Here is a 21,412-nt window from a genome sequence, read left to right as displayed (position 1 = left end):
TCGGTGCCTGGGCATAAATAAGTAAATGGTGTCTGTGGCACTCTCATAAATGTTTCAGCTCTCTAAAAAAAAATGTGAGGAAATGCACAGTAGTTGAGGAATGTAGTAAGCCAAATTTGGTAGACAAACCTTAAGCTTGTTTTCCTTCCTGTTGACAATGACACCTGTAATCTGTTGGTCCATGAAGATTAAAATGGTGACAAGAAGAGCTGGGAGAGCTGATGCCAGGTATACCCACCAAGGGTTGCCTCCAAATGGGGGCACAAACCACCCTCTGTGAGGACTTGTTGGCTAAGAGAAGAGAAAATAAAAGAGGAGGTTGTCTTAGATGATACAGGGAGTGCAGAATTATTAGGCAAGTTGTATTTTTGAGGATTAATTTTATTATTGAACAACAACCATGTTCTCAATGAACCCAAAAAACTCATTAATATCAAAGCTGAATATTTTTGGAAGTAGTTTTTAGTTTGTTTTTAGTTTTAGCTATTTTAGGGGGATATCTGTGTGTGCAGGTGACTATTACTGTGCATAATTATTAGGCAACTTAACAAAAAACAAATATATACCCATTTCAATTATTTATTTTTACCAGTGAAACCAATATAACATCTCAACATTCACAAATATACATTTCTGACATTCAAAAATAAAACAAAAACAAATCAGTGACCAATATAGCCACCTTTCTTTGCAAGGACACTCAAAAGCCTGCCATCCATGGATTCTGTCAGTGTTTTGATCTGTTCACCATCAACATTGCGTGCAGCAGCAACCACAGCCTCCCAGACACTGTTCAGAGAGGTGTACTGTTTTCCCTCCTTGTAAATCTCACATTTGATGATGGACCACAGGTTCTCAATGGGGTTCAGATCAGGTGAACAAGGAGGCCATGCCATTAGATTTTCTTCTTTTATACCCTTTCTTGCCAGCCACGCTGTGGAGTACTTGGACGCGTGTGATGGAGCATTGTCCTGCATGAAAATCATGTTTTTCTTGAAGGATGCAGACTTCTTCCTGTACCACTGCTTGAAGAAGGTGTCTTCCAGAAACTGGCAGTAGGACTGGGAGTTGAGCTTGACTCCATCCTCAACCCGAAAAGGCCCCACAAGCTCATCTTTGATGATACCAGCCCAAACCAGTACTCCATCTCCACCTTGCTGGCGTCTGAGTCGGACTGGAGCTCTCTGCCCTTTACCAATTCAGCCACGGGCCCATCCATCTGGCCCATCAAGACTCACTCTCATTTCATCAGTCCATAAAACCTTAGAAAAATCAGTCTTGAGATATTTCTTGGCCCAGTCTTGACGTTTCAGCTTGTGTGTCTTGTTCAGTGGTGGTCGTCTTTCAGCCTTTCTTACCTTGGCCATGTCTCTGAGTATTGCACACCTTGTGCTTTTGGGCACTCCAGTGATGTTGCAGCTCTGAAATATGGCCAAACTGGTGGCAAGTGGCATCTTGGCAGCTGCACGCTTGACTTTTCTCAGTTCATGGGCAGTTATTTTGCGCCTTGGTTTTTCCACACGCTTCTTGCGACCCTGTTGACTATTTTGAATGAAACGCTTGATTGTTCGATGATCACGCTTCAGAAGCTTTGCAATTTTAAGAGTGCTGCATCCCTCTGCAAGATATCTCACTATTTTTGACTTTTCTGAGCCTGTCAAGTCCTTCTTTTGACCCATTTTGCCAAAGGAAAGGAAGTTGCCTAATAATTATGCACACCTAATATAGGGTGTTGATGTCATTAGACCACACCCCTTCTCATTACAGAGATGCACATCACCTAATATGCTTAATTGGTAGTAGGCTTTCGAGCCTATACAGCTTGGAGTAAGACAACATGCATAAAGAGGATGATGTGGTCAAAATACTCATTTGCCTAATAATTCTGCACGCAGTGTATATATATGTATACATTAGTGATAATGAGTTATAGATCTAGCAGTGTTGAAGTAGTCCTATGGCAGAACTCAATATAATACTATAATCATAGGATTCTGTATATATGCATGTTGTATATAACCTGTTTATGTACTGTAGTTGGACATACATATGTTGGAGGTTTCATCATATGATAGTATAACATATGCCACTTACTTTAAATTCACTGGGAACAATAAGCTTTGGTGTGTCAACTCCAACAAGGGCATCAATTCCACAGAAGATCAAAATTGATAAAATGATGGCAAAGTCACTGATGAGTTTTCTGGCCTGGAATCAATAAATCAATCATATTTTATTGCATTATAGAACAAAATGGATATAAATGGATAAATCTGATTTTTTTTATTTCATGTACCGGTGTATATATATATATATATATATATATATATATATATATATATATATAAAATTTCAGACATGCAACAAATGTCTAACTTTATACCAAATATAGTTGGCTTCGTTTGTGACAGAACTTTATGCCAGAAGTGTGTCATAATTTTGGTGCAAAATGGTACAACTTAGACCACGCTCTCTTTCTAGTTAAATAACACCTCCTTGGTAGGCTGGGCACTGAGGATATCTCTAAAGCTAGATGATTGAAATTGCACCCCAAATGCATCAATTTGAGCCAACTTGCACCAGATTTTGCCACATTTTATGATAAGGTCCAGATGCACTCACTGGTCAATGTGGACCACTGTTTTTATGATTCCTGACAAATGTGCCAGTGATTATTTAGGTCTTTCATAGGAAAGGGGTGAACAGTCATGTGTTCAAGTTCAATTTACCAATTGCAATAAATGCATATAACACTGAAAGGATTTTCACACTAAATGGTATTTTCTGTTACACATGTCCTTAGTTACATCCAATATTTCTGACAGGAAAGGAAGAGCAAAGGGTGAATACTTTTCACAGGCACTGTTCACAGACATTGAAATGATAATAAGAAGAAACATCAGCAATGTTAGATTTTTCTGTATACTTTGCCTTTAGATATTAAAATACAACATGATTTCTTTTATTTCATGTTTTCATGTGTAAACAAAAAGTTGCACATTTTTCTATCTGTTCAACACTTTATCCTATATGTTTAAAGAATTCATATTAAAATACTGGAGCCCCATGCTTGAGAAAATAAAGGCTCTACAGGATGTCGTGTTCTAGTTAATGTAGAACATTTTCTTTTCTTTCACATCTTCTCAAAGCAACAAATCTATTTAGCTGACCTGAAAAGTAAAAGTTTGATGTAGGGAAGAATTTGCTTCAGTGAACTTTCTATTACCTGATACTTTAATGAACTAGCTACAAGCAATGTCTGTATGCAGGCTTTGTTTGCATAGCTCTGCAGAGCACTGGGTGATCACACACATTTCCGCCCGGCAAAATTGTGGTATTGCTTTCTGGATCACACACAAAGAAGGAACTGGTGCAATATAAAAGGATCCAGCTCATTAGAGGGAAAGCTATTATTAACATAAAGTTTTAGAATGCATGGAAATAAGAGTTGTAAAGAGCCAGTTGATATACAGTATGTACTAACATAAATACAGCAGATTTAGCTTTTGTGACTTCTGGAACCCCAGATGGTCAGCTGTTTTGGGGGAAAGAATGATCTGGACAGTGGTCATATTGTAGGGGAAATGTAGTGTTACAACATCATTTATTCAATAAATAGTTGGGCCAAGCTCTTCAGATCCAGAATGAAATGCTTTTATAGTGCATATGGAAAAGGTTGTCATGGTTAGACCTCTAATTGAGCAATCATTCGCTATCTTGTAGAGGGTCTCCTCTAGTCTCCAGCTTTATCATTATGTATTGTAACCTGAAACAGTTCACTATGCTGCCCACAGCCTTGAATCTACTAAAGCACTATACAACTTGGAGCACAACAGTTAAGGATTTGTAGCCTGTAGTTTACACAGGTAAAATTCTGTGATCCTATTAAGATCCTTACTAAGCTAATACAAAGTGATCTAAACTGATGTACTGTATATACTGTATGGAAAATGATCTATCAAACATGTACAAAATGCAAAGACAAATATGTTGCTAGATAGTACTAGTGCAACCTCAGGTCCTGGGCCAATAACCTCATATCAACATATCCTGGAACAGAAGAAAGATAGTAAAAAGTTTTCACATTTTTACTAAGTAAACTTCTGGTAGGATTAGGTGCATATTTCAACGAAACATGTAAACTTTAGATAGAAGTATCTACAGTGGGATGTGAAAGGGTTATCCAGGTTTCTAAAATCAATTGGCAGGGGTTCGCTGCTTAGTATTCCTTTTGGCTTGAAGGAGCTACATAGCCGGGCAAATGCTGTAGCCTCTTCATTGACTGGCGTAGAGAAGCAAGAGGTGCTGCAGTCAGTGTAGGGTATTGCAGTATGACATGTTCGGACCTAAGAGCCTGCAGCGCTCACAGTTGATGACAGGGGATGTCAAAATTTGAACCCCCACCAATTGATATTTAAGCCTTTTTTTTCCAAAATTTAGCATAACCTATTATTGCCATGGGCAAAAAATGGCTGTCTGTTTGAAAGTACCATGATATCTGGCAAACATAAGAACATCTCAGTTCAATTTTATTAACTGTGTCAGGACTAAGCTGATGAGAGTTTTTCTCCAAGTATAGATGATAGCAATCAGAGAGCAATTACTCTTGACATATTACTGCATGTAGACTTATCTTTATTTTTTTTATTAACTTCTGTATCAAGATACTTACTGTGGTTGGGAAATAGCGGCTGACTTTGAATTTTTTCAGAGTCATAGAACATGTGTACGTGCCAAGGAACAAAATGAAGGACATTAATGTGATATCAGGGATGTATTTGCAGTTGTTGCCAACCAGTTGGCCACCGTATTTCACACATTCTTTCTTCGTTAGGCTGGACCAATCAATTGTACCGTTGTAATGCTGCAACTAAAATATGTGTATGATATAAAATATGATATACATATAATACGTAAAAATCACCATATATTTTATTGTAAATTCACAGTCATGTTTATGATCTGTGTTTAAAGCTCTAGTGGTTAGTCAGCAGAGGTAAACTTGAATCTCCTGTAAGATAGTGCCTATTATCACATACCACTTATTGTACTGTTCTTTTATACAGCAGGGACACATTTTGGGTCCCCACAGGATCCAAGGACAGTGGGCACAGACAGTGGCCTGACAAAAAGAGAGAGGGAAGGAGACTAGCATCGCTTTATCATCTCCTCTGCAGCGCAAGCGCTGATTGGTGGAGTCAGCGGGCTTCCCTCTGCTCTGCTGCTCCATTATCCAGAGCCCTGCCCTCATAAGACTCAACTCAAATCTGAACAGTAGTAACAGTGCAAGTTGTATAACAGGACTTACACTGTTTAATCACATTCTTCAATGAGTTCATTTTGAACTTAAGAAGAGGGAGGGAGGTTGAGGGTGAAGGACGTGGACACGGTATGGCCCTCAGTCACTACCTGTGGTGGGAGAGAAAGGTGGCCAGTCAAAGAGTCATTTACTCTAGGGCATAACAGTTTTCAGTGATCTTTTAATTATCTGGAACTACCAGAGCTTACATAATCTATGAATTAAACCTAATAATACATGTTTAATATAAAGCTCCTTTGCAGTCCACAATAGTTTAAAGATCACTCTAATCTATTATGCTGTGGCCCTGCAGTAAGTGACTCCCTGTGCAACCTCGCCATCCCCTTCCTATCACAAATAAAGATTCCCTTGTAAGAATCCAGGTGAAAGAACCCGGAACCCCACCAAGACTTCAAATCAACAACAAGAAAAAAAATCAACCCTTTGGAACATTTAACTCCTGACCATTTAACTCCTGAGATGCCACAACTGACTATGGCATCTAAAATCATACAAATAAAGGACAGGTTGCTCCGCCCAAAAAAACACTCCTTCACACAGCTCCATTGACAGAACAACAATTTTTTTGTTGTTGACAAAATGGCTTTACTTCTTACTTGCCATAAAAGACCCATGCATTTTTGGCCAACCCTGAATGTGTATGGGAGAGTCAGCAAGGATAGCTGACTGGCCACCTGCTATATAAAGTAGATGGCTGACTTTAGCATGCCTCACTATTAGGGAGCACAAGCCCTAAAAGTGCCTAGGGCAGCATGCACTCCAAGTCTGGACCTGCCTGCTGCCCAAGCAGTTTTTTAAATACATGTCCTGCTCTTACCATTTTTTTTTTTAATCCTGGAAAAATGAAAGTTGGAGTACTTACTGGATCTTCTGTGGTTGAAAGTGCGGCAAGGGTGGTAGAAAGGAAATTAAATGGAAATTCTGTGGTCTCATTAAATAGTGAACTGTTGGCTGAAAAGAAAGTAGTGCAAAGAATGAGCTAAGAAAATTAGTAAAGACTATAATTAGCAAACCATGACTGGCAACCAACTGAGTACACTACAAACATCACCTTTAGGCTACATGCACACGACAGTAAAAAAAAAAGTCTGTTAAAAACGGACACACTGTCAGTTTTTCATGGCCATTATGCATCAGTGTGTGCATCCATTTTCTGGCCGTGTGTCCGTTTTTAATGTCCGTTTTGCATCCGTTTTGCATCAGTTTGTTAAAAACAGATGAATTTGAATAGCAGTTATTTCTAGACCCATCCTTCTGAGAACACCCACAGGATGGTAGGCCCCCAGCTAAAATAATGTCGCCCATGTAGGCCCCCAGTTAAATAAATGTCCCCCACAGCGTATATAATTTTTTTATTGTGTTCCCAGCTTTCATAATGCCCCATGTAGGCCCCCAGCTAAATAAATGTCCCCCACAGTGTATATAATTTTTGTATAGTGCCCCCAGCTTTAATAATGTCCCCATGTAGGCCCCCAGCTAAATAAATGTCCCCCCACAGCGTATATAATTTTTTTATAGTGTCCCCAGCTTTCATAATGCCCCCATGTAGGCCCCCAGCAAAATAAATGTCCCCCACGGTGTATATAATCTTTTTAACCGCCCCTAGCTTTAATAATGCCCCCAATGTAGGTCCCTATCTTAAATAATGTCCCCCATAGTGTGTGTGTGTGTTTTTTTTGGGGGGCGGGGCCCCAACTTTATAATGTCTCCCATGGTTTATACAATGCCCCCATAGACTCCCACAGCCCAAAAAAAAAAAAAAAACCTCACCTTATCCACTTGCTGGCACTGCAGCAGTCTCTTCTCTCTTCAGAGAACGGGACTTGCCGAAGGTGCGCAATGACGTCACTGCGCACTCCCACGTGGGTACGTCACCACGCAGATCGCAGGTCCTTCGGCAGGTCCTGCTCAATGAAGAGAGAGGAGACTGCGGCTCTGTGAGCAAGTGGATGAGGTGAGGTTTTTTTAACCCCTAAATGGCCTGTGTACCCGCTTTTAACGTCCGTTAGACGGGAGCACTCCTGTTAATCGGCCGTTAAAAACGGTCCCATTGATTTCAATGGGGTCCGTCCGGCCAGGAAAACAGGCAAAAATGGGACATGTCCAATTTTTGGACGGACGCTATTCACTGGCCGTTAAAAGAACAGCCATGTGAATAGCCTCATAGACTTTCACTGGTGCTAAAAATGGCCGTTACTTAGACGTGTGCATGTAGCCTTAAAGGAACAATCTAAAAGATAACCATTCGCAGAACACCAAATGGATTGTCTGTGTCATGCTCAAGCCCTAAACCCTGTGATCCCTCAAGACCTACACTACTAATAGCACATCCCAAAGCAGTACAGTGTCCTTGTCAGAAGAAAAAATAAAGAAAGAAAGAAAGAAAGAAAAACATAATTTTGACCCAAGGGGACTTCGTGTCAAAGGTATTGATAGAGTTATTCTGGGATGCCGGGGAAGAGATGTGAAAAAGATGCTTCTGCAAAAAGAAACACAAAGGATTGCTGTTCTTAAGACTGAGATCCACTTTGGTTTAAATGATTAGATGCTGTAAGAGGACAGCCTGTGGCCATAATATGCACCTGTCAATTTTGAGATATATAGTTGTGTATGATGTTTTTTATATTGATGTTTGATTCCGTTTATACACTGTATTGTATTTTCTCTTCACTTATTTAATTATGGAAACAGATCCACTTTTGGAGTTTGTTTATGGATTTTGTATTTTTGTACATAATGGAGCAAAATATTAATATTTTTATTAGTATAGTCATCACTATGTTTAATTTACTTTGATTTTGTCTAAATCTGTGTTAGCGAGCACACCTGTGCAATATTCATGCTGTCCAATCAGCAATCACTGAGGAAAATAAATTGTCAGATGACATGCAGAATGTAAAAATAAATTCCTCATTAAAAGTGTCCTGTCTGACCCAGGAAGAAGTACATCAGCGACTTAAAATGATTAAAATAGACAAATCGCCAGGACCGGATGGCATACACCCTCGTATCCTAAGGGAATTAAGTAATGTCATAGCCAGACCCTTATTTCTGATATTTGCAGATTCTATACTGACAGGGAATGTCCCACAGGATTGGCGCATGGCAAATGTGGTGCCAGTATTCAAAAAGGGTCCAAAAACAGAGCCTGGAAACTATAGGCCGGTAAGTTTAACATCTGTTGTGGGTAAACTGTTTGAAGGTTTTCTAAGAGATGCTATCTTAGAGCATCTCAACGGAAATAAGCAAATAACGCCATATCAGCATGGCTTCGTGAGGGATCGGTCATGCCAAACTAATTTAATCAGTTTCTATGAGGAGGTAAGTTCTAGACTTGACAACGGCGAATCAATGGATGTCGTATATCTGGACTTCTCCAAAGCATTTGACACTGTACCACATAAAAGGTTAGTATATAAAATGAGAATGCTCGGACTGGGAGAAAACGTCTGTATGTGGGTAAGTAACTGGCTCAATGATAGAAAACAGAGTGTGGTTATTAACGGTACACACTCAGATTGGCTCACTGTCACTAGTGGAGTACCTCAGGGGTCAGTATTGGGCCCTATTCTCTTCAATATATTTATTAATGATCTTTTAGAAGGCTTGCATAGTAAAGTATCAATTTTCGCAGATGACACTAAACTGTGTAAAGTAATTAACACTGAAGAGGACAGTATACTACTACAGAGGGATCTGGATAGATTGGAGGCTTGGGCAGATAAGTGGCAGATGAGGTTTAACACTGACAAATGTAAAGTTATGCACATGGGAAGGAATAATGCAAGTCACCCGTACATACTAAATGGTAAAACACTCGGTAACACTGACATGGAAAAGGATCTAGGAATTTTAATAAACAGCAAACTAAGCTGCAAAAACCAGTGTCAGGCAGCTGCTGCCAAGGCCAAAAAGATAATGGGTTGCATCAAAAGGGGCATAGATGCCCGTGATAAGAACATAGTCCTACCACTTTACAAATCGCTAGTCAGACCACACATGGAGTACTGTGTACAGTTCTGGGCTCCTGTAAACAAGGCAGACATAGCAGAGCTGGAGAGGGTCCAGAGGAGGGCAACTAAAGTAATAACTGGAATGGGGCAACTACAGTACCCTGAAAGATTATCAAAATTAGGGTTATTCACTTTAGAAAAAAGACGATTGAGGGAAGATCTAATTAATATGTATAAATATATCAGGGGTCAGTATAGAGATCTATCCCATCATCTATTTATCCCCAGGACTGTGACTGTGACGAGGGGACATCCTCTGCGTCTGGAGGAAAGAAGGTTTGTACACAAACATAGAAAAGGATTCTTTACGGTAAGAGCAGTGAGACTATGGAACTCTCTGCCTGAGGAGGTGGTGATGGTGAGTACAATAAAGGAATTCAAGAGGGGCCTGGATGTATTTCTGGAGCGTAATAATATTACAGGCTATAGCTACTAGAGAGGGGTCGTTGATCCAGGGAGATATTCTGATTGCCTGATTGGAGTCGGGAAGGAATTTTTTATTCCCCTAAAGTGGGGAAAATTGGCTTCTATCTCACAGGGTTTTTTTTTTGCCTTCCTCTGGATCAACTTGCAGGATAACTGGATGGACAAATGTCTTTTTTCGGCCTTATGTACTATGTTACTTATTGTCCATTTTTTCCAAAAGAAATTGAATTGTAAAAATTTAAAATGGTCTCATTTTTTAAATGCATGTGTTCTTTCTCTGTCACATACCCTGTATCCTGATTGCATAGACTTCTGGGTAGGCAGATTGGAACAGTGGCCAGGATCAGAGTTATTTCCAATCCAGACCACAGCAGTAGGGTGCCAGCTGTATGACATACATACATACATATATAGCTTCAGGACTCTAAAGGAGCTGCACAACACATTAAGTGTCTAAGACAACTTTTGCACCTCAGTAAACATTTTCTAAAGTGTCTAGAAAAAAGGGGAGTTGCTTATTCAATTTATACAATGCACCAGATTTATTGGCACAAAATAATGGTGTAAAGCAATCCAGTTTTGAGCTGGTGTAAGGAAGAGAGACGTGTATAACTTCAAGCATGATATGAAAAAATTTGCCAAATCTACAGATTTTGTAAATCTTTCAAACTATCTTTTATTATTTAATACAATTACCCAAAGGGACACAGTTATTGCTATCTCAAGGATGTTTTGAGTAGAACAACCATGCTACCTCTTCTCATTCATGCAATTTGGAGGACTGGCAATGTTCTTTTTTTTATTTTTATTTTTTTATATTTTTTTTATTATAATACAAAATTTAAATCCATATTACATATTTAATATTATAAAGTCCATGGGACTGGCAATGTTCTTGATCACAGAAATGAGTGTAGGGCCAAGTATTTTTTCACTCACGATATAGATTGATTTTTCTGCGCTAACCAGGACTGAATGGGTTGTTGGATTCTCTTTTAGCATCCAGCAACTGGAGCACGTGCTCAACCAGCACCACTCTGGTACCCCATCTAGCAAGAGTCGATGCTGGTATTATCAGAAAACAAGGGGGCCCAGAACTGGTTTAAAGGTCATGAATAGAGGAAGAATCAACACTAGGCCCTTCTGTCCTGGGAAGCAAAACACAGAACCATAATGAGGAACACAGTTTGATGTTTGCTAGGGGGCCCCCTTTCTTAATACTCTAAATTGGTTCAATTTGGGCCTCTCACATAGTTCCTTTAAAATACTTTCAGTAATACGATTTTTTGATGTAGCTATATAATTCTAATTATAAAGCACTGGTTAAGATGTCAGCATTGTATAAATAAGACCATATCCATACTTACTTGGTTCTGGTGGAAGGCAAGCACAAGTAAACAGGGTGACATCACCCACTTTGTAATGTGAGTTGATTGGGTAATAATCTGCAAACGCGATCATCTTCTTAAAAGCATCATAAATGAAGATGAAGCTGATGAGGCAGGCAAACCCTTCTTCTGTAAAACGTGTGAAGTACTTGACAAGTGAGCTAGCATCTGTGGCCACTAGGATGAGGCATAAGAAAGCTGACCACAGGCCAATCCACAAGCGGAACTCCAAGTAATCAAAGTCATTATCTCTGGAAAATGAAACCATGAATGAGCTCATCTGATTTGAAGAACACAACTAAAGCGAGAAAATATGGAGACTAGGAATCAGTAAAAGCTCATAATTACAAAACACTAGCTTAATATGACATTTATCAGTCTGATATTAATCACAATCACTAGGCTATGTTCTGTAAAGGTTTCTGAATACAGTAAAAATAGTGACTTACTTGCTGAAATTGAATAACAACCTCTCAAACACAAGGACGGGGCCCGTACTACTCAGAATTGTTAGTGGTTGGCCAGCAAGAAGGCAAAAAACACCACCTGAAATTGCAGTGCCAAGGAAGCTCTCCAGTACACCCTAAGAAAGTAAAATATAATCTAAAGTCAAATTAACTCATTACAAAGTACATTGCTCTAATTTATATAATGCATAAATCTATAAAAAGAAGCTATGAAATATACAGTACTAAACAATTAATAAAACTAAAACTCCAAAAAGTGAGAGACAAGAGAGAAAAAAAATTCAGGAGTGCCATACACACATTTTCAGGCTAACTGAAGCACTTTCGATTCGGCTAGGATAAATTTGGACCTGAATAGAATTGATTGACCGATTTGGCTGAATCTAATTTTGAGCTATTTAGAGATTAAAGAGATTAAGAGCACAGTTGAAATAATTAGAAGAAAACATAAATGTGGGCATATCAACCAGATTTCTCAATATCTAAGCACTTAGATATGATATTAAAATCTATATATGGCTACAAATCATTAATAAGGATTCAATTCTTAAAGTATAAAGCAGATTGGCCAAACTATCTACAGCAGAATGGCATTTAAAAGTGGCAACAGAATTGATCCCATGAGAGATTAATTATGTAATCCAGCCAGATGTAGACCAGGACTGGAACATGGTGGGACATTTCTCTATCTGCCCATTTCTCCATGGCATAGCAAAATAAAATACCACATTGCAAGATCTCTGATATATACCTTATCCACTAGATATACAGTTTTTTTTAATAACAGTCAATGAAATGCAAATACTTTATACTACATAATAATTGTGGCAGCTATTCAAGTATATTATATTAGGCTACTTTCACACTAGCAATTTGGCTTTCCATTTGTGAGATCTGTCATGGGCTCCCACAAGCAGTCCAAAACAGATCAGTTTTGCCCTAATGCATTCTAAATGGAAAAGGATCCGTTCAGAATGCATCCGTTTGCCTCCCGTCAGTCACCATTCCGCTCTGGAGGCGGACACCAAAACGCTGCATGCAGCGTTTTGCTGTCCACCTGACGAAGCAGAGCCAAACGGATCCGTCCTGGCACACAATGTAAGTCAATGGGGACGGATCAGTTTTCTCTGACACAATAGAAAATGGATCTGTCCCCCATTGACTTTCAATGGAGTTCATGACGGATCCGTCTTAGCTATATAAGACATAATACAACTGGATCTGTTCATGACGGATGCATGCGGTTATATTATTGTAACTATTGTAACGGAAGCGTTTTTGCAGATCCATGACGGATCCACAAAAAACGCTAGTGTGAAAGTAGCCTTAGTTAAAACGGACATAGAATAAGCTTTTAAAGTGAACCAGTCATGCTTAATATGATATCTGATCTGTATGTTACAGAGCAAGATGGGCTGAGCAGATTGATATATAGTTTTATGGGAAATAATTCAGTATAAAGCCTCATTCACACGTCAGTGTTTTGGTCAGTGATTTCCATCAGTGATTGTGAGCCAAAACCAGGATTGAAGCCTCCACAGAGATAAGGTGTAGGGGAAAGATCTGCACCTGTTCTGTGGTTAGAGCCTCACCTGGTTTTGGCTCAAAATCACTGATGAGAATCACTGACCAAAACACTTAGGCCCCTTTCACACGAGCGAGTATTCCGCGCGGATGCGATGCGGGAGGTGAACGCATTGCACCCGCACTGAATACTGACCCATTCATTTCTATAGGGCTGTGCACACGAGCGGTGATTTTCACGCATCACTTTTGCGTTGCGTGAAAATCGCAGCATGCTCCTCTTTGTGCGTTTTTCACGTAACGCAGGCCCCATAGAAATGAATGGGGTTGCGTGAAAATCGCAAGCATCCGCAAGCAAGTGCGGATGCGGTGCGATTTTCACGCACGGTTGCTAGGAGACGATCGGGATGGAGACCCGAACCTTATTATTTTCCCTTATAACATGGTTATAAGGGAAAATAATAGCATTCTGAATACAGAATGCATAGTAAAACAGGGCTGGAGGGGTTAAAAAAAAATAAAAAGTCATTTAACTCACCTTTATCCACTTGCTCGCGTAGCCGGCATCTCCGTCTCCTCCAGCCCTGTTTTACTTAGCATTCTGTATTCAGAATGCTATTATTTTCCCTTATAACCATGTTATAAGGGAAAATAATACTATTTACAGAACACCGATCCCAAGCCCGAACTTCTGTGAAGAAGTTCGGGTTTGGGTACCAAACACGCGCAATTTTTCTCACGCGAGTGCAAAACGCATTACAAGGTTTTGCACTCGCGCGGAAAAATCGCGGGTGTTCCCGCAACGCACCCGGACATTTTTCCGCAACGCCCATGTGAAAGAGGCCTTACTGTCTGGAAGAGGAATAGTCAATCAAGTTCAAACAAGGCTTTATATATATATTGTAGGAAGGCGCAAGGGTCCGTCGTTGACGGAAGGTATGCGTCACCGAGGTTCCTGGCCTTGGTGAAGTAAGAGCCTATACTAGTGCTGGTTGACACATTGCTATTTTAGTATGGCTGTAAGCTGATCCGGGCAGGCTCTTACTGGAAGTAGCCAAAGTGCTGGGTGGGGCTTCTCCCCACACTCCAGTCCGGGTCTTTACTGGCCTATATCAAACCCAGCCAGCAGTCTCAGCTGGGTGTGGAGCACTGTCAGCCCCTGTGTGTTTTGGGATCTGAAAACGTGTGCCGTGCAAAAGGGCTGGGATCCGCATGCTGAGAAACAGTCCCCTAAAGCCTGCTGTGGACCACAGGTGGAGAAACTGCAAACACGGTGAAGGTTTTTGTTCTGTGGACTTGTCATGGTGTGAACAAACACCTAGACTGCAAAATGTCACTTTTAGTTTTTCCTTATGTGTGAATAAAACACTGAACTGTTTAAGTTAAAGACTCTGTGGTTGCCTCTATACTGCGTCCGCTAGCCTGTCAACCAGAGCAAATCCCCGCAATATATATATACAGTTGCAAGAAAAAGTATGTGAACCCTTTGGAATGATATGGATTTCTGCACAAATTGGTCATAAAATGTGATCTGATCTTCATCTAAGTCACAACAATAGACAATCACAGTCTGCTTAAACTAATAACACACATAACACACAAAGAATTAAATGTTACTATGTTTTTATTGACAACTTCAACCAAACGTTTCCTGTAGTTGCAGATCAGACGTGCACAACGGTCAGGAGTAATTCTTGACCATTCCTCTTTACAGAACTGTTTCAGTTCAGCAATATTCTTGGGATGTCTGGTGTGAATCGCTTTCTTGAGGTCATGCCACAGCATCTCAATCGGGTTGAGGTCAGGACTCTGACTGGGACACTCCAGAAGGCGTATTTTCTTCTGTTTAAGCCATTCTGTTGTTGATTTACTTCTATGCTTTGGGTCATTGTCCTGTTGCAACAGCCATCTTCTGTTGAGCTTCAGCTGGTGGACAGATGGCCTTAAGTTCTCCTGAAAAATGTCTTGATAAACTTGGGAATTCATTTTTCCTTCGATGATAGCAATCCGTCCAGGCCCGAACGCAGCAAAGAAGCCCCAAACCATGATGCCCCACCACCATACTTCACAGTTGGGATGAGGTTTTGATGTTGGTGTGCTGTGCCTCTTTTTCTCCACACATAGTGTTGTGTGTTTCTTTCAAACAACTCAACTTTGGTTTCATCTGTCCACAGAATATTTTGCCAGTACTGCTGTGGAACATCCAGGTGCTCTTGTGCAAACTGTAAGCGTGCAGCAATGTTTTTTTTGGACAGCAGTGGCTTCCTCTGTGGTGTCCTCCCATGAAATCCATTCTTGTTTAGTGTTTTACGTATCATAGATTCGCTAACAGGGATGTAAGCATATGCCAGAGACTTTTGTAAGTCTTTAGCTGACACTCTAGGATTTTTCTTCATCTCATTGAGCAGTCTGCGCTGTGCTCTTGCAGTCATCTTTACAGGACGACCACTCCTAGGGAGAGTAGCAGCAGTGCTGAACTTTCTCCATATATAGACATTTGTCTTACGGTGGACTGATGAACAGCAAGGCTTTTGGAGATACTTTTATAACCCTTTCCAGCTTTATGCAAGTCAACAATTCTTAATCGTAGGTCTTCTGAGAGCTCTTTTGTGTGAGGCATCATTCACATCAGGCAATGCTTCTTGTGAAAAGCAAACCCAGAACTGGTGTGTGTTTTTTATAGGGCAGGGCAGCTGTAACCAACACCTCCAATCTCATCTCATTGATTGGACTCCAGTTGGCTGACACCTCACTCCAATTAGCTCTTGGAGATGTCATTAGTCTAGGGGTTCACATACTTTTTCCACCTGCACTGTGAATGTTTGCATGGTGTGTTCAATAAAAACATGGTAACATTTAATTTGTTGTGTGTTATTAGTTTAAGCAGACTGTGATTGTCTATTGTTGTGACTTAGATGAAGATCAGATCACATTTTATGACCAATTTGTGCAGAAATCCATATAATTCCAAAGGGTTCACATACTTTTTCTTGCAACTGTATATACAGTACAGACCAAAAGTTTGGACACACCTTCTCATTCAAAGAGTTTTCTCTATTTTCATGACTATGAAGGCATCAAAACTATGAATTAACACATGTGGAATTATATACATAACAAACAAGTGTGAAACAACTGAAAATATGTCATATGCTAGGTTCTTCAAAGTAGCCACCTTTTGCTTTGATTACTGCTTTGCACACTCTTGGCATTCTCTTGATGAGCTTCAAGAGGTAGTCCCCTGAAATGGTCTTCCAACAGTCTTGAAGGAGTTCCCAGAGATGCTTAGCACTTGTTGGCCCTTTTGCCTTCACTCTGCGGTCCAGCTCACCCCAAACCATCTCGATTGGGTTCAGATCCGGTGACTGTGGAGGCCAGGTCATCTGGCGCAGCACCCCATCACTCTCCTTCACGGTCAAATAGCCCTTACTTTCAAAGTTTTCCCAATTTTTCGGCTGACTGACTGACCTACCTTCATTTCTTAAAGTAAGGATGGCCACTCGTTTTTCTTTACTTAGCTGCTTTTTTCTTGCTATAATACAAATTCTAACAGTCTATTCAGTAGGACTATCAGCTGTGTATCCACCTGACTTCTCCTCAACGCAACTGATGGTCCCAACCCCATTTATAAGGCAAGAAATCCCACTTATTAAACCTGACAGGGCACACCTGTGAAGTGAAAACCATTTCAGGGGACTACCTCTTGAAGCTCATCAAGAGAAGGCCAAGAGTGTGCAAAGCAGTAATCAAAGCAAAAGGTGGCTACTTTGAAGAACCTAGAATATGACATATTTTCAGTTGTTTCACACTTGTTTGTTATGTATATAATTCCATATGTGTTAATTCATAGTTTTGATGCCTTCAGTGTGAATCTACAATTTTCATAGTCACGAAAATAAAGAAAACTCTTTGAATGAGAAGGTGTGTCCAAACTTTTGGTCTGTACTGTATATATCCTATATATCTGTTCAGCTCCTCCTGCTTTATCACACTGTTCTTAACTTCAATTACTCCTGGCCATGTTTTGAGCTAATTAGGCTCATTAGGAGCCATCTGGAAGAGCTCTGTACAAAGCCATGAGCTCTTCCCACAATGCTCTGGTATGGAAAATGACAGGCTACACCAAAGCCTGTGGAGTGACAGCCGAGATGATATGGTCAAATGTAAACTGTTTGTTTTGAGGTACTAGGTATTAGGCTTAGGCCTCAACAATGGGGGACACCAAAATGTGTGGGTAGAGACTGGTCTATTTTGCACTGTGCTGTGTAAACTGCTTACAGGAGATGAGGAATAACGCTGAATAAGGTCAATTGAAACCAAATATGCTCTGCCCGGAGTTGAATTTATCAAGTGCCAATGGTCTTAATCCATAAAATGATGATCTCCATGAACTAGCTGACCCCAGAGTTGTCGCTATATATATATAATAGAGTAGTACCTGCATATTATCAGTGGCATCTCCAAGAAGTCCACCAAAAGTAATTGCATTGGTCACAGTTCCCAAGTAAATGAAAAGCATGGCTGAAAGTGACTGGATACTTAATCCATCATAAAAGTCACTGGCAAAAAAGGGTGCTTTTCTTTTGATGTCTTCAACTAATCCTCCACAAAACCTGTTGACATAAAAATAGTGAATGTATTTCATTATATATTAAACATCTACACCATATTCTACACAAAGCTGTCTTGATCATACACTGCTGATAATTTGTCATCGCAAACTCTCATCAAAAGTTCCCAGGAGCAGATCAAGGACTGTTAAAGAGGTTTTCCGACTTTTTCTAGCTGATGACCTATCCACAGCGCAGTACATTGCATTTTTTGTTGTGGCCGTGCTTGGTATCGTAGCTTGGTTGTACAGAGGTTGTGTTTGGTATCACAGCTCAGCCCTATTCACTTCAATGGGACTGAGCTGCGCTTAGGCCATGTGACTGATCAACGTGACGTCACTGTTCTAGGGTAATTTGCGAGAAGGCTGTGTCAATCATAGGCGTGCCGGCGCCTTCTCAAACAGCTGATCATCAGGGGCCCCGGGTGTTGCATCCCTACCAATCAGATACTGATGACCTATCCAGAGGATAGGTCATCAGTTAAAAAGTGTCAGATAACCCCTTTAAGATGCCCAGGGAAAAAATTGTGTGCGGAGATCCGCTTCCAAGTAAACACAGCCAAAACCTAGATAATGGCGTTTACTGGGACAATGGTTTTTTCAACTTTTTAAATTCAATTGTGCCTAAATTTAGGTGCTAATGGTGATTCTACGATAACTTCACCACTTTCCAAAAAGGGGCATGGTGGGGTGTGGTATGGGCAGGATCAAAGTTACCTGGCCTAAATGATGACTGTAATCTACACCAGCCACTAGCTGCCATCGATTTCATTTAAGCACACAGACTGCAAGATGATGTACTTAGTTTATGATGAGGCTTGTGCCCGGCATAGGGGATATCAATACAGCGACGTAGTAGCACATGCCGATCTTTAAAAAAATCACCTCCAATAAGGGCAAAATCATAGAACTAAAGAATATAATGCCAGAGCTCTAATAACACTGCCGTACAGTGCTATATGATAATAATAATCAGATAACAATGTTCAGGTCTTGAGTTTTAATACTGCCAGTTAGCTTCTAATGTAAAACCATAAAGAACAACTCCTATTATATCACTGACCGTCCAGTCCTCTGAAGCTCTGGTGCGTCACCATGTCCTCCACCGCCATGACCATCATCATGTGGCGCGTCTCCATTCATCTGTACAGTTTCCCCACCTGAGTACATGTTTTTCCTGTAGATAGACAACAATAACACTTGTCAAATCAAACCAGATGTATAGTAGTTATGAACAGCATACTCACAGAAGAATGAAAGTACCTATGTGCATATTTATATGCAAATACATACATAAGCACAGTCCTCTTTCAATACTATATTGGAAAAACTTTTCTTTCCTACACTATATTCTAGTATTGATAAATTAATGTATAAAATAAAGTAAGTATAATTCAAAACTGCACCTCTTGTCAGAAGACGGAAGAGACTTTGGCGGTTCTATCCTTATGTCGGGGTCCCATTCACCAGGTGGAAGCACAATAACCTCATCCAGAAACTCGTCTATTCCAGCAATCAGGTCCTGCCTGTCTTTTGCCTTATAGGCAATGTCATGGAATATCTATAATAATATACATAATGTTTTTTTTTTTTTTAAAACACATCAAAATGCAGCTAAATAAAAAATAAAAAAAACTTTATAACCTAATTACTATTCATTGGACAGGAAGCCAAACATAAAAAATTAAATATATTATAAAGGGGCTTTTCACCATTTACATGTTCAGGAATTTAATCCTGGCCTCATCACTTTGTGCATTCCACTGTACCAACATGAAGCATTTCTCCCTTGACCCTTTTCTCATCCACTTCAAATTGACAATGCAATAACAATAAAAACAGTAAATGAAACGGGAAATGTAGTCCTCATAAATGTGCATCTGCAACTAGGAAATAAACATATGTCAGTTTTACCTCATCAGACATTAAGGTGGCTATGCTTCTTCCAATCTCATGATATGACTTGGCTTTTCCTTTTGGTCCCAGTAGAATAAATAGGAATCTGAAAATGTTTATAAAAATAATAAAAAAACTGATGAAATGAGGCACAAATGTAACACATTATGAAACATATATTTACTCCCTTGGTGCCGTAAACGATTTTTTCACTTTCATTTTTTATTTCCCCGTCCCCCAAGAGCCATTTACTTGTCCATTCACATAGGCATGTCACAAGCTGTATTTATAATGGCACCATTTAATATACCATTTCATGTATTAAAAATAGAAAAACATTTCTGTGTGTGTGTTGAGGGGGGGATTAAAAACAAATGCAATAACACCATTGTTTTTGGGGGGTTTTGTTTCATGATGTTCACTAAAAACTTTGAAAGAAAAAAAATTCTTTGTATCAACAGATTTTGTTACCGACATGTGTGCTTTGTTTATTTTGGGGTACATACAACTTTTTAATTAATTACATTTTTTTTAGGGGTTGAGGTGAGGTGACCAGAAAATGACAATTTGGCCATTTTTTTTTTACACACAGTGTTCACCATGCAGGATACATATTTTTAGACAGTATTTAAATACTTTTCAGATGCAGTGTGAATAATAATTATGTAATTATGTAAAATTGGGAAAGGGGGTTATTTAAATTGGAGTGGAGGTTGCTTTGTGGGCAGGTATCAGCGGTACTCTGCCCTGGTGCCAGCGCTGCCACGGAAGAAGCCTGGTTGGAGCCTGGTTGTTGGAGGGGGAGACCGACTGTCTCTACCCCCTGTGCTGTAAGTGCAGAGACCACGGTCCCATCTGCACTGTTGTGGGGCTTACTGTCTCCCCCTGGTGCGTTAAGCTGCCGCTGGGGAGAGGGGGTAACGAGCTCCTCTCCCATACATACTTCCAGCCGCTGGGGAGGGCGACCGACCGTCTCCGCTCCCAATACAGTGTCCTGCTGCTGGGGAAAGGAGACTGGGCTCTCTATTCCCTGCTGGACACTCTGCCGCTGGGGGACAGGACCGACTGTCTCTGCCCCCTGAAACTCCGCCTGCCGCTGGGGAATGGAGACTGGGCTCCCAATTCCCAAAAAATCATGCTGCTGCTGGGGGGCAGGAACAACTACCTCTGCCCCCTGTAACTCCGCCTGCCGCTGAGGAGGGAGGACGCTGCTCTCCTCTCCCTGCACTTCACACTGCCGCTGGGGAATGGAGACTGGGCTCCCAATTCCCTGCAATTCACACTGCCGCTGGGGAATGGAGACTGGGTCTGTCACCTTACTGTCCTGCTGAGCCTTCTCACTGACGTGGAACAGCTGCTGGTAGCCCTGTTCCAGCTCCATCTCCCGGGTCACCAGGTGGACCAGGTCCTGCTCAATCTCATGAGTGTCGTCCCAGTCATACCTGCTCTCCCTCCATTCCAAGAGATCATGGAACCGGGCTTGTGTAGGGCTCCCAAACTCCAGCTCTGAAAAGGTCTCCCATAACAAGCCAGGACCATCAAACTCCTCTCCCTCCGGCTTGTCATGCTCAGCTGTCCTGGGTAGGTACTGTGCCCCATACCACCAGAGCGCCTGGTAGGCATCTTCCAGCCACAGCTCTCGCCATGCTAGGAGTTCCAATTCCTTTACCCATTCCTCCCGGGGCTGCTCTCCCAGGAAGGGCATCCGCAGGGCTACTCGCTTCTGCAACCGCTGGTCTTCCGTGGGGAGTCTCTCGTCCTGCATATAC

General features: G+C 40.8%; 1 protein-coding gene across 4 annotated transcripts in view; it reads right to left on the bottom strand.

Annotated features, from left to right (window-relative positions):
- The window catches only part of SLC4A4 (solute carrier family 4 member 4), a 283,730-nt gene that overhangs the window by 32,181 nt on the left and 230,137 nt on the right, over positions 1–21,412 (bottom strand). For all 4 annotated transcript variants that reach the window (XM_040418121.1, XM_040418118.1, XM_040418119.1 and 1 more), the window contains 10 exons: positions 19,662–19,749; positions 19,154–19,308; positions 18,811–18,924; positions 17,577–17,751; positions 11,597–11,730; positions 11,127–11,398; positions 6,183–6,271; positions 4,673–4,870; positions 2,095–2,208; positions 130–291 (listed from right to left, as the gene is read on the bottom strand). In XM_040418121.1, coding sequence (XP_040274055.1) covers positions 130–291; positions 2,095–2,208; positions 4,673–4,870; positions 6,183–6,271; positions 11,127–11,398; positions 11,597–11,730; positions 17,577–17,751; positions 18,811–18,924; positions 19,154–19,308; positions 19,662–19,749 — 1,501 coding nt within the window. The remainder of the gene's footprint in view (positions 1–129; positions 292–2,094; positions 2,209–4,672; positions 4,871–6,182; positions 6,272–11,126; positions 11,399–11,596; positions 11,731–17,576; positions 17,752–18,810; positions 18,925–19,153; positions 19,309–19,661; positions 19,750–21,412) is intronic.

The sequence above is a fragment of the Bufo bufo genome, chromosome 2 (assembly GCF_905171765.1).
Source record: "Bufo bufo chromosome 2, aBufBuf1.1, whole genome shotgun sequence".
Classification (NCBI taxonomy): Eukaryota; Metazoa; Chordata; class Amphibia; order Anura; family Bufonidae; genus Bufo; species Bufo bufo.
This window is presented reverse-complemented; position numbering and strand designations above follow the sequence as displayed.